This window comes from Elephantulus edwardii, unplaced genomic scaffold (genome assembly GCF_000299155.1).
Source record: "Elephantulus edwardii isolate Elephantulus edwardi_28Jun2011 unplaced genomic scaffold, EleEdw1.0 scaffold00044, whole genome shotgun sequence".
In the NCBI taxonomy this organism is placed as follows: Eukaryota; Metazoa; Chordata; class Mammalia; order Macroscelidea; family Macroscelididae; genus Elephantulus; species Elephantulus edwardii.
In genome coordinates this window covers 10,249,369-10,260,647 of record NW_006399794.1, presented here as the reverse complement: position 1 = coordinate 10,260,647, position 11,279 = coordinate 10,249,369, and the positions used below count along the sequence as shown (strand labels likewise).

Here is an 11,279-nt window from a genome sequence, read left to right as displayed (position 1 = left end):
AGGAAATAGCCAAATGCTTAACTCTTTACTCTTACAGAAATTATTTTGTAGTTTTGTTATTGTTGTTAGGTGCTATCCAGTCTACAACGATTCACAGTGACCCTGCAAACAACATATCAGAATTCTGCGCTATCCTGCACCAGCCTCCCAGTCTCTGCCATGCTCAAGTTGTAGCCACTGTCAGTCCATCCTGTTGAGGCTCTTCTTCTCTTCTCTGTCCCTCTACCTTTTCTAACATGCTTCCTTTTACCAAGGGCTGGCTTCTCCTGACAGTATGCCCAAAGTGTGGGAGATAAAGTTGTATCATACCAGCCTCTAAGGAGTACTCTGTTTGCACTTCCTCAAACTCAGATTTGTTCTTTGGGCAGTCCATGCTGTATTCAGTACTCTTCGCCAAGACCACAACTCAAAGGCATCTGTTTTCTCCAGTCGTATTCATTGTTAAACTTTCAAATTCACTGACAACACCATGGCTTGTAATTGACAAAATGGATAGAGTCTGATTTTGTGGAATTTACATTCTGGTGGTAGGATTCAGAGAGCAATAAAAAAAATAATTTTTGTCTATAGTATGATGGTGTACGTGGCCTTGCTATAGTTAGCCTAGATAGAACAAATGCTTGAAATAAGATACCATGAAAGGAATTGAATGACATTAAAAAGTGAGTCTGGCATATGAATAAAAGATCTTCCTAATAGAAGGAACAGCAAGTGCAGAAGTCCAGAGGCAGCAGTGTGTTTGGTTGGACTGATAAAATGCTGAACAGATAGTAGCACATAAAAGGTTCTTATGGGAGCTCTGGTGGTCTAAGAAGCTATGCTGCAATCCGTAAGGCATGTGGTTTGAATCTACCAGATGCTTTGCTGGAGAATGAGGGACAATCTCCTCCTATACTAGTTGGATCCAGCTCAACGGTACCCAAGAGGAAAGGTGGGGGGAAAGGTTCTTGTATCCCGTGGCTTCAATTTGTCCTTCCAGTGTTGGTGGTGGTGGTTGTTGTGTACCATTGAGTCAGAACTGACTCATAACTGACCCTCTGGCGGGTTTTCAGAGGCAGTTAATCGCATGCGAGGAGATTGCCCATCCTTCTCCCACAGAGCAGCTGGTAGCCATGAACCATGTGCCTTCAGGATTGCAGTGCAGCTTCTTGCCACTATAATTTTGCCAAGTTCCAATGGTAGAAGTTGATAATCTGGAGTAAATCTTCTAAATTATTATGAGAAGCCCTTGTTACCTCTGGTGCCAAACTTTTTTTCCTAACCAATCAGCGTTCCTTTTCTTCCTCTTTTCTTACCCTGCTTCTTTTCTGTCTGTTCCTCTACCCAGGATTCTGTAATCTGGAAGCGCCTCCAAAGTCAGGATAGGACAAGCAGGAGGCAGGAGAGTAAGTGAAATGACTTCAGCAGTACTGGTGGATATACGAGATGAGGTGACCTGCCCTGTCTGCCTGGAGCTCCTGATGGAACCCATGAGCCTAGACTGTGGGCACAGCTTCTGCCAAGGCTGCATCACAGGGAACAGCAAGCAGGCAGAGCTGAACCATGAAAAGAAAAGCACCTGTCCCGTGTGCCGGACCAGCTACCAGCCGGGGCACCTCCGGCCCAACCGGCACCTGGCCAGCATAGTAGAGCGACTCCGAGAGGCAGTGTTGGACCCTGAAAAGCAGCTGAAGGTAAATCTTTGTGACTACCATGGAGAGAAACTTCAGCTCTTCTGTAAGGAGGATGGGATGGTCATTTGCTGGCTTTGTGAGCGATCCCAGGAGCACCGAGGTCACCACACGTTCCTTGTGGAAGAGGCTGCCCAGGAATACCAGGTGAGATACGAGGCTGGAAGGGATCAGGGGGAAAAACATCTTTGGCACAATATTTTGCCTGTTCATCCAGCTGTAATCTTAATTTCTTTGTACCTCCCATCTACCTAGAGGGAGCTGTGGTGGCCTAGTGTTAAGAAGCTGTGCTGCAAACCCAAAGGCATGCGCAGTTCAAGTCCACCTAGCTGCTCCATGAGAGAAGGACAAGTAGTCTCTTCCCATGCAATGTACAGCCTCTGAAAACCCACTGAGGGTCAGTTAGGAGTTGGTCCCGGCTCAGCAGCACACAGCAACAGCATCCACCTAGAGGATGAACCTACACAAAGCCCTAATGGTCAAGAGTAGAGATTTTATTACTCCCTGCTCTGGATCACCTCGTGTGACATTTGAATAGAGGGGCAAATGCGGTGGAAAGGGGACGGTAGGTGGAAGTGGTGTGGTGGATTGGGTGTCGGGGAATGTGCTGGCCATGAGAATAAAGGATTTAATGTGCTTTGGAATCAGGTTCTTCCCCTGGGAGGAAAGCGAATCAGCCAATTCCTATTGGTTTCCATCCCCTGTGTACAAAAGATACGATGACCTCAGTTTTTTCATCTCAGGACAGGACAGCCTTCTGAGGTCAGCATAATCTCTACCATATTCATCTCGTGTCTAGGCGCTGAGATAATGTAAAGGTTAGCCCAGTTTGGTCTGATGTGTTCCTTCCAGGAGATGTTCCAGGAGTCTTTGAAAAGGCTGAAGAAAGAACAAGAAGAAGCAGACAAACTAACAGATGTTGTCAGAAAGAAGAAGGCATACTGGCAGGCAAGACACTGTCTTGGGATAAGAAATCGGGAAGGTCATGGAAACTGAGGGCCATAGGAACCCCGATCTCATCTGTTACCTAATGTTAGGCTAGAATGGTTTCTCTTTCCCTTTTCCTGATCTTTCACTAAAGGAGTGCTGGTAGCCTAGTGGGAAGGAGCTGTGCAGCCAACCCAAGGGCATGCCGTTTGAATCCATCAGCTGCTCTGCGGGGCTATTGCACAGGCTCTCCCCCTATGCCATTTACCACCTCTGAAAACCCACTAAAGCGTCAACCCCAAGTTGATTCTGACTTGACAGTTCATAACAACACTATCATAACAGCTCCTACTACAGCATTGCCAAGTAAGGACATTGCTCTTGGTGCAAATGGAGGGAAGTAATATTTATTTAAGGAATATACCAAAAGTGATCTCAAACTTTTGGAGAGAAACACATAGGAGAGGGAGATAAGGCAAAGATGATCATTGATTCTTGGCACTGGCCTTTGTTTTACAGTTTCAGGTTCTGAATCCTCCTAGGAAAGATAGGTTAAGCACATGCCAGTAATTCCCATCTCAGCACTCAAAACTTGAAAGGAGGCATAAGCAGTTAGAAATTAGTCTGTATCAAAATGTCCTGGATAAGGTAGCTAAGGGCTAATGGTCTGGGAAGAGCTGAAGAGAGAAACAGTTTCTGTAAGCTTATTGCTCATTTATTCCTCTTCCTCTGTCGAAGAGACCCTTAGCTGCTTTCTCTTCCCTTTTCTTGAAGAGTCAAGTGGAACCTGAGAGGCATAGAATCCAGAAACAGTTTAATCAACTCAGAAGCATTCTGGACAAAGAAGAGCAGAGGGAACTAAAAAAACTGGAGGAAGAAGAACGGAAAGGACTGACTATCATAGAAGAGGCTGAAGATGAGCTGGTCCAGCAGAGCCAGGCACTCAGAGAGCTCATCTCAGATCTGGAGCTTCGGTGTCAGGGGTCAGCAATGGAGTTGCTTCAGGTAAGAATCTTTAATGAGCCCGTAATCTGTGAGTCAAAGAAAAGAGAAATCACTTGCCTTGCTTTCTAGGACATGGAAGTGAAATCTGAGGACATAGGAGAAGTTGCCTATTCCTATCCAGTTATAAAGGTAGCAAGGTAAAGCATAAGACAAAGCTAGCTAAGAAAATACCGAATTTTATTTGTTCGGGTTTTTTCTTTGTTTACTTAAAAAAATTGTCCAGATGTCTGATTCTGTCAAAAAGCTCTATTTTAACTAATATTCTGTAACAGTTTTTCTCAGTTATGCCACTACTGACATTGAGGCAAAAGGATTAAAATTTGTAAGTGGCTCTGCTTTACACTGTGAAATTTTAATTAATAGCCATATCCTTCCCCACTAAAAGCCAATGTCCTTGCCTTAGTGACAACCAAAACGCACCAGATGTTGCCAAATGGTTCCTGGGGAAAACGTAACACACTATCCTTCCACTGCCTTTATAAGAGTCACTATTCTGTTGACCATTTGTCACAATAATGAATAACATGGTGGAGATTTTGATATCTTCTTCACAAGAAGACGGTGAATCTAGATAAACAACATAAGATTGATTTCCATGAGGCAGAGATCTGAAAAGTCCTCTTTCTTCAAGTCTTTTTACCAATTCTGACACAAAGCCATTCCTTCCATAGCATACTCTGCTTTGTTTGCTAATTCACCACTGAGAAAACTCAGCATTATAGGGTGTACTAAAATTCCAGAAGGCTCTGGTAGCCTAATGGCAAGAAGCTACACCGCTATCCCGAAGGCACTCGATTCAAGTCCACCAAAACTTGAACCTCCACAGGAGAAAGATGAGCAGTCTCCTCTGAAATCCCGCTAGAGGGTCAGCTATGGGTTGGTTCTGACTCGATGGTACACAGCAACAGCAGGAGAATACCAAGTTGTAACTGAGGATCAAACAGCCCCAAGCTCTACCATGTTTAGGCAAGCATTACCAAGCTCTCTACTCATACGAGTAAGTACTCAGAAACACTCCACTCTGCTAATATGCCTCCTACTCAAAGGTGTTTAGCTCTGTGGGCCAGTAAGCTTAGTTCTGCACTATCAAGAAACCACAGGCATATCATTCTGTCAGCAAACATCTGTCTAAAGACATTCAGCCTCTTGCTCCATGAGCTAGGAAGACCTCTGCCATCTCCTGCTTGTCTCTTGATTATGTGAGTCATAACATCCCTAGTGTTACAGCTGTTTGTCTCTTTGATCTAGAAGCTTCCAGTGCAGGGTTCCAGGACCAAACATACTCACTGTAATCTCATATCTTCTTTCTTGGCCATAGTGAATTCCACCTTTGTGAGAGCTCATCTGAAGCCTAGCAGGATGGCAAAACTTACAATCACCAACACGCCCAAGTGTTCACATATTTTATTTACATTACTGTCCAATACCCTCAGTGGACACCTTATTTGAATAGTTCCACCCAATTGTTTGTTGACTATCGCAAGATAGGACTCTGTAGAAGTTATTCTTCACATTGTACTGGGCACCTTCTAATTTAGCTTAATCATAGTAAACACGTGCCAGATTAATGTTCCTGAGAATTTTTAAAATGAGTTCAGTTTATTTATTTTTATCACTGATTGTTTATGTATACTATCTTTTTCTGAGACAGAATCATTTAATATGTTGTAATACAAGTTAGAACAGTTCTTGGGGCAGGAAGAAGACAAAGCTGTACTCTTTGTGTTAATGGAATATATTTAAGTGTCCAGACTAGACAGATGAATGGAGGAGTTTGAAATAAGGTTAAAAACTGAGCAATTTTTTCTATATCAACTGAATGTTGGGACTTTAAAATTAAGGCATGAAGTACCTCCTTAAAATTGTAAAAATTGCTTCTTAAATACAAAGTCATCATTATTTTTTATTATCAGTAAAGACACTTATCTTGGACTCCATCCATTACTATAATTGTCCAAGGGATATTTTGAGTGTTATCTCAATCTTTCAAAACTCTCCCATCATTCTTTATTCTCCTTACACAATGGACATGAAGAGGTACATGCCTTAAGTATGGCAATGCCTTAAGATTGACAATCGTGGACATTTTGTTTTTATGAGTTAATAGATCTATTATTTCACCTGCTTTTTTTGTCCAAACTAATATGAGCTGTTTTTCTGTCAAGTACAACGAAATAAAACCTTGAAATGTAGAAAAATCCCTGTTGACTATTTCTTCGGTATCATTGAGATGCATACATAGAGCAGAAATTTGGGAGCCCACATAAGAGGCAATTGGGCAGTTCTACTCAAATGAATGTGACAGGCAATAGCACTGGCTAATGGGACTAGCAGAAGACTAAAAGAAACTATAAGAGTTTAAACTGGTCTGGCTTGCTGAAAAATGGAGTGCCAGAATGCACATACGGTAAATTTTTAGGATGAAACTTTTTTCAGGCAATTGAGTGTTATCTGTCAGGGATTTGGAGGATAAGAAACATCATGGTTATGGGAATAAGTACCTTGAGTTTATGGTGCCTGTGGCTTATTTGCTATGAGGATAAATTAATCTAGAGGAGATCTTTGGTGGCTTTCTGGTAAGGAGTTACGCTTCCAGCCCAAAGGCATGTAGTTTGAATCCACCAGCTGCTTTTTAGGAGAAAAATGGACACTCTTCTTCTGTGTTGTCTCTGAAAACCAGCTAGAAAGTCAGCTGTAAGTTGGTTCTGACTCAGTGGTACATAACAAAGCAAAATTATCTGGAATCTAAAAGAAAGAGATCTGAACATGGGTAAAAATTTGAGAATTATCAACACCTGTGTATATTGAAATCAAGAAAAGGAAGCAAAGGCAGAGTACGATGTTTAAGGCTTCTTAGCTTATGCTCTAAGGAACCCTGATGGCACAGTGGTTAAATGCTTGGCTGCCACTGAAAGATCAATGGTTTAGACCTGCCAACAACTGCACATGGTAAAAGATCAGATGATACATGACTTTAAGGATTTCAGCCAAGGGAAAGTGATGAGGCAGTTGAGTTACCTTATCATAGTGTTGCTATGAGTTAGACTTGGGATAATAACCACAGCCACCAGATAATAACCTTGGCCACCAGAATGCAAAATTATCAAGGACTGAAGCTATGGCTTAACCACCGAAATTTTCAGGTCTGGGTATGATTTCTGGCCAATAACAGAGCATATGCATACATAACATTAACAACCCCCCCAAAAAAAAGTTGTAAAATATGAAAGTACAGTGAATGAATTGAGTTGTCTTTCCCTGATATCCAACATAAGTTATTAAAGAGAATCTTCCCTGAGTTCTTATCTATATTATCTTACTGCCACATTGAGGCCATCTTTATGCCAATTATTTCATGGGGTGGTGGGAATGGGATGGAGCATGGGTGAGTTTTCATTGAAAGGGCAGAGCGTGTACTGCTTCTTGACTTAACCTTTCTCTTTCCTTCCTAGAATGTGAATGATGTCACGCAAAGGTATGTGTAGAACAGAATGAAACTCCTTTCTGTTATCAGGAGATTCCTGCACCCCTAAAATTTAATAGTGGTCAGTTAGAAGAGAACAGGTGGGGACAAAAAGCCATTTGGCACAGAAGATTTGGGATTTTCATGACTTGAGTTACTCATAAAAATTTTAAAGTCTCAAAAATAAGAAATACTTTGTAAAAGAATTTGAGGAGTGGGGATGGGAGGTCACAAATTGAGGACAATAGTGCCATTGAAATCCTTTCTACTCAGCGATGTCCCTAGTTTGCTACCACATGATTCCTTTCAGTAAACTTTTACGGTGACTTCCTGATGATTCTAATAGTTTATATGTTATTGTTGATCTTCTGCTACAGGAGATTCAAATCCTCTTCACTTTCAGCAAACATTTGTATAATGCAAATTGTTAATGAGTTTTCTTCTGATCTTGATGCACACTCTTCCTTTTAAAGTCCAGCCTCTCAAATGATTTGCCCAACATACAGGTTGAACAAATATAGAGAAAGGATACAGCTCTGATATACACCTTTCTTGATTTAAACCATGCTGTGTTCACTTGCTATGTTCCCACAACTACCTCTTCGTCAACATATAGATTTCATATGAGCACAGTTAAGTGTTCTGGGATTCCCATTCTTCTCAGTGTTGACCATAATTTGTTTAGCCAAATGCCTTTGCTTACTCAGAATACAGATAAACATCCTCTGGTATTCTTTTCTTTTCTATCAGCCAGATGGTGAGAAGGTTTTTTGAATTCAGGTATTCTGATTCCAATGCTAGAACTATTTTTACAGGGATATTAAGTTTCATGAGAAAAACCTGAATTTTTCAGTGGCCTGGCAGAGCAGGGAAAAGTCCTGGAGGTTAACAGTATGGAAATTTATAAGGTCTGTCTTCCCTAGGAGTGAGTCATGGACCCTGAATAAGCCGAAAGATCTTCCTACTAAGCTGAGAAGTTCATTTCGAGCTCCCGATCTGAAAAAGATGCTTCGAGTATTTAGAGGTGAGGAGACTCAGGAGAGTTTGGATGTGGGATTACCAACATGGTGAGAAATACATTGGATACAGGGTTCAGTTGAACTAGTTGATGGCAATAGTGAAGAAGGGAAAGATATGATATATTAAAAAGTGTGGTTCCTGTTTGATGTGAAATGACTGGTTCACATCCTCACAGAACTCCTTTTTTCATCTTTTCACTCCCCAAAATCCAGTAAGCAGAGAGATATGTTAGTCTTGAGATCTTGGGTTCTGTCAACATTGACTTTTTATCATTACAGAGCTGACAAATGCCCAAAGCTTCTGGGGTAAGTAGAAACAATGGCTGCTTTGAGCCGGCATATTCTGATCCCCTTTCCCATGCCCCTCCCCAAATAAACCCTACCCCAACTACTTCACAGAATTAAATTTCTCCCTATCACTTTCTGCTCCCTCCTCGCCTAGTGCTTCAAGACCTATGTACTCATTCACCTCTGCTAATACTGTACATTTTTTCCACAGTGGATGTGACTCTGAATCCACAGACGGCTAATTTAAATCTGCTTCTGTCTAGAAACCTGAGGCAGGTGAGATTTGTGGGTGATAAGCTACCTGGGCCTTCCTATCTGAGAGAGCATTATGACTGTAGTGTCCTGGGCTTCCAGAACTTTTCCTCAGGAAAACATTACTGGGAGGTAGATGTGACCAACAAGACTGACTGGGTCTTGGGTGTATGCAGTAACTCACTGGTGCCTGAATCTTCTTTCTACCCATACACCAATAATCAGAATGTTTTCACCGGCTATCAACCTCAAAGTGGATACTGGGTGATTGGCTTAAAGCATAATCATGAATATAGAGCCTACGAGGACTCTTCTACTTCTCTACTTCTCCTCATTACTGTGCCTCCTCGGCGTGTTGGGGTTTTCTTAGACTATGAGGCTGGCATTGTCTCCTTTTATAATGTCACAAATCATGGCCTTCCCATCTACACCTTCTCTAAGTACTATTTTCCAACTCCCCTTTGTCCATATTTTAATCCTTGTAACTGTGTAGTTCCAATGACTCTGCGTTACCCTTGCTCTTGACCCTTCTGTTACCCTCACCTGTCCCAATCTCGTAATGCTGCTATACAAAAATACGAGTGGCTTTAATAAACATTTCTTTTTCTCATCACTTAAGAGGCTAGAATTCTGAATTCAGGCCACTTGATGTAGGGTAATGCTCTGTCTTTTGGCTTTGTGGGTAAAAATCCTTATTTCAGCTTCTCTAAAGTTCTCTATGTTCCTTGAAGATGTCCCATGGTACCTATTTCTCTTTCGTTCCTGTTTACTTTCTTGTGTCTGTACCTAATTTGCTCTTTTTAAATCTCAAAAATGATTAGTTAAGGACACTGGAACACATTAGACACTAATACAACCTCATTAATGTAACATAGAAAAACCCTATTCCCCAATGAGATTACAACCACAGGTAGCGGAGGATAGGATTTATACCACATATTTTGTGAGGATGTAATTCAATTCCTGACACCACCATTTCTGAAAAGTATCTTTTTTGCCCTGAGACTCATTTACACTTGAGTCTCTTTACTTTTACGTATTCACTCCTTTGTTTTTTAACATTTACTCAAAACCATCACAGTATACCTAATGATGGAAGTGAGCATTCTTGAAATGGGAGAGAAGAAACTGAATGTTTTGTCATGAGGCACTGTATTTCCTATGCATGTTATTGTTCATACATAGAATCAAATTTAGGATATCCCTTTATATATTTGGTATGAATTTGGTTCTTGTTTTGTACCAACTAGAGCATTGATTTTCAGCCTATCCTTTCCCTATAATTACTGAGATAATTGTGTGATATTTTCATTCTGTTAATATGGTTAAGTGTATTGATATATTGTAAATGTGAAGTTTAACATAAATTACTGAAATAAACTATTATTATCTTTCATTTGCTGGAGAGATCTGCAAAAGACCTCTTTAAAGTGCTAAAGATGTCACTTAGGACTCTAAATACCCGTCATAGTATTTCCAATTCCCTCATATTGCATGTACCCAACTGCCCTCAAGTCAGTTACAACTCATGATGACCCTCCATCAGAGTGCCAAAGCTGTAAATCCTTACAGGAAGAGTCTGCCTCAACTTTCTTCTGAGGAGTAGCTATTGAATTTAAACCCTTGTCCTTTTGGTTAGGAGCCCAGCATATTATGGCACCAGTTAGATGTTGGACAGTTAACCTAAATGTCAGCAGTTTGAGTTCACTAGCCAATCTTCAGAAGAAAGATGAAGTAGTGTCCTTTTCTTGTAAAGATATACAGCCTCAGAAACCCTGCTTGTAAAGATTTACAGCCTCAGAAACTGTGGTGGGTCACCATGACCCAGAACCAACTCGTGACAATGAGTTCACATGCATGAAATGCTAGAGTGTGAATAAATGAAGACAGTAGAGAAGAGTGGTTGTTTCTGCATTACGGTGCTGATAAAAATACAGAGCGTGGTTAGGATATGAACATCTGATAGACAACTGCTAGCTCTTTCAATCAGTTCTATCACAGCCTATAAAGCAAAGCAAAACAGGAGTAGAAGCTAAATGTAAAGATTTGAATGAGGAAAATTTAGAGCTTAAATGCTTGTTATCAGGAAGGATCACTCTAGAGAAAATATCAATGCTTTATGTTAGTAAAGTAGAGGCTTCAGCAGAAAGGAGAACTTTGATAAGACAGATTGCCACAGTAACTGCAACAAAGAGTTCAAACGTAGTAATGATTGTGAAGATGCTGAAGGATTGGGCATTGTTTTACTGTGTTACACATAAGGTATTCTGAGTTAGAACTGACGACACAACATACCTCACAAAAGAATGGTTATTTATAATGCTGTATTTGATTTTGCTAGTGTCATTTTGTTTGTGTTTATGAAAGAAATTGGTCTGTATTTTTGCATTGTCATGCCTGTGTCATTATATGAAATGTAATAAAGAAATGGCTACATAAGTGTGTACATATAAATTGAATATTAAAAACATCTGTTATGTTACTATCAGTGACTAAATTAAAATTGACAAAATTCAAATATGAGTCCTTAATGTGCATGATGTTGTTATTATGTACCATTGAGTCAAAACTGACATAAAACTGACCCTCTAGTGGTTTTTTGGAGGCTGTAAATTATATAGGAAATTTCTCTTGTGGAGCAGCTAGTGGCTTCGA

At 40.6% G+C, this 11,279-nt stretch overlaps 1 protein-coding gene across 1 annotated transcript; it reads left to right on the top strand.

Annotated features, from left to right (window-relative positions):
* The first annotated feature begins 1,331 nt into the window (after positions 1-1,331).
* Positions 1,332-9,149, top strand: TRIM6 (tripartite motif containing 6). Its single transcript, XM_006885650.1, has 7 exons — positions 1,332-1,817; positions 2,523-2,618; positions 3,372-3,602; positions 7,055-7,077; positions 7,989-8,089; positions 8,364-8,390; positions 8,584-9,149. Exons 1-7 carry the CDS (start codon positions 1,395-1,397, stop codon positions 9,147-9,149), a joined length of 1,467 nt encoding a protein of 488 aa, XP_006885712.1. The 5' UTR covers positions 1,332-1,394.
* Positions 9,150-11,279: the final 2,130 nt, after the last annotated feature.

What these genes read in the sequence shown, in the direction of transcription:
- TRIM6 (XM_006885650.1), top strand. Translation starts at nt 1,395, where the DNA reads ATGACTTCAGCAGTACTGGTGGATATACGAGATGAGGTGACCTGCCCT. An exon ending in AGGCTGCCCAGGAATACCAG is followed by an intron (nt 1,818 to 2,522) that starts GTGAGATACGAG and finishes TGTTCCTTCCAG; the next exon opens with GAGATGTTCCAGGAGTCTTT. An exon ending in GTGAATGATGTCACGCAAAG is followed by an intron (nt 7,078 to 7,988) that starts GTATGTGTAGAA and finishes TGTCTTCCCTAG; the next exon opens with GAGTGAGTCATGGACCCTGA.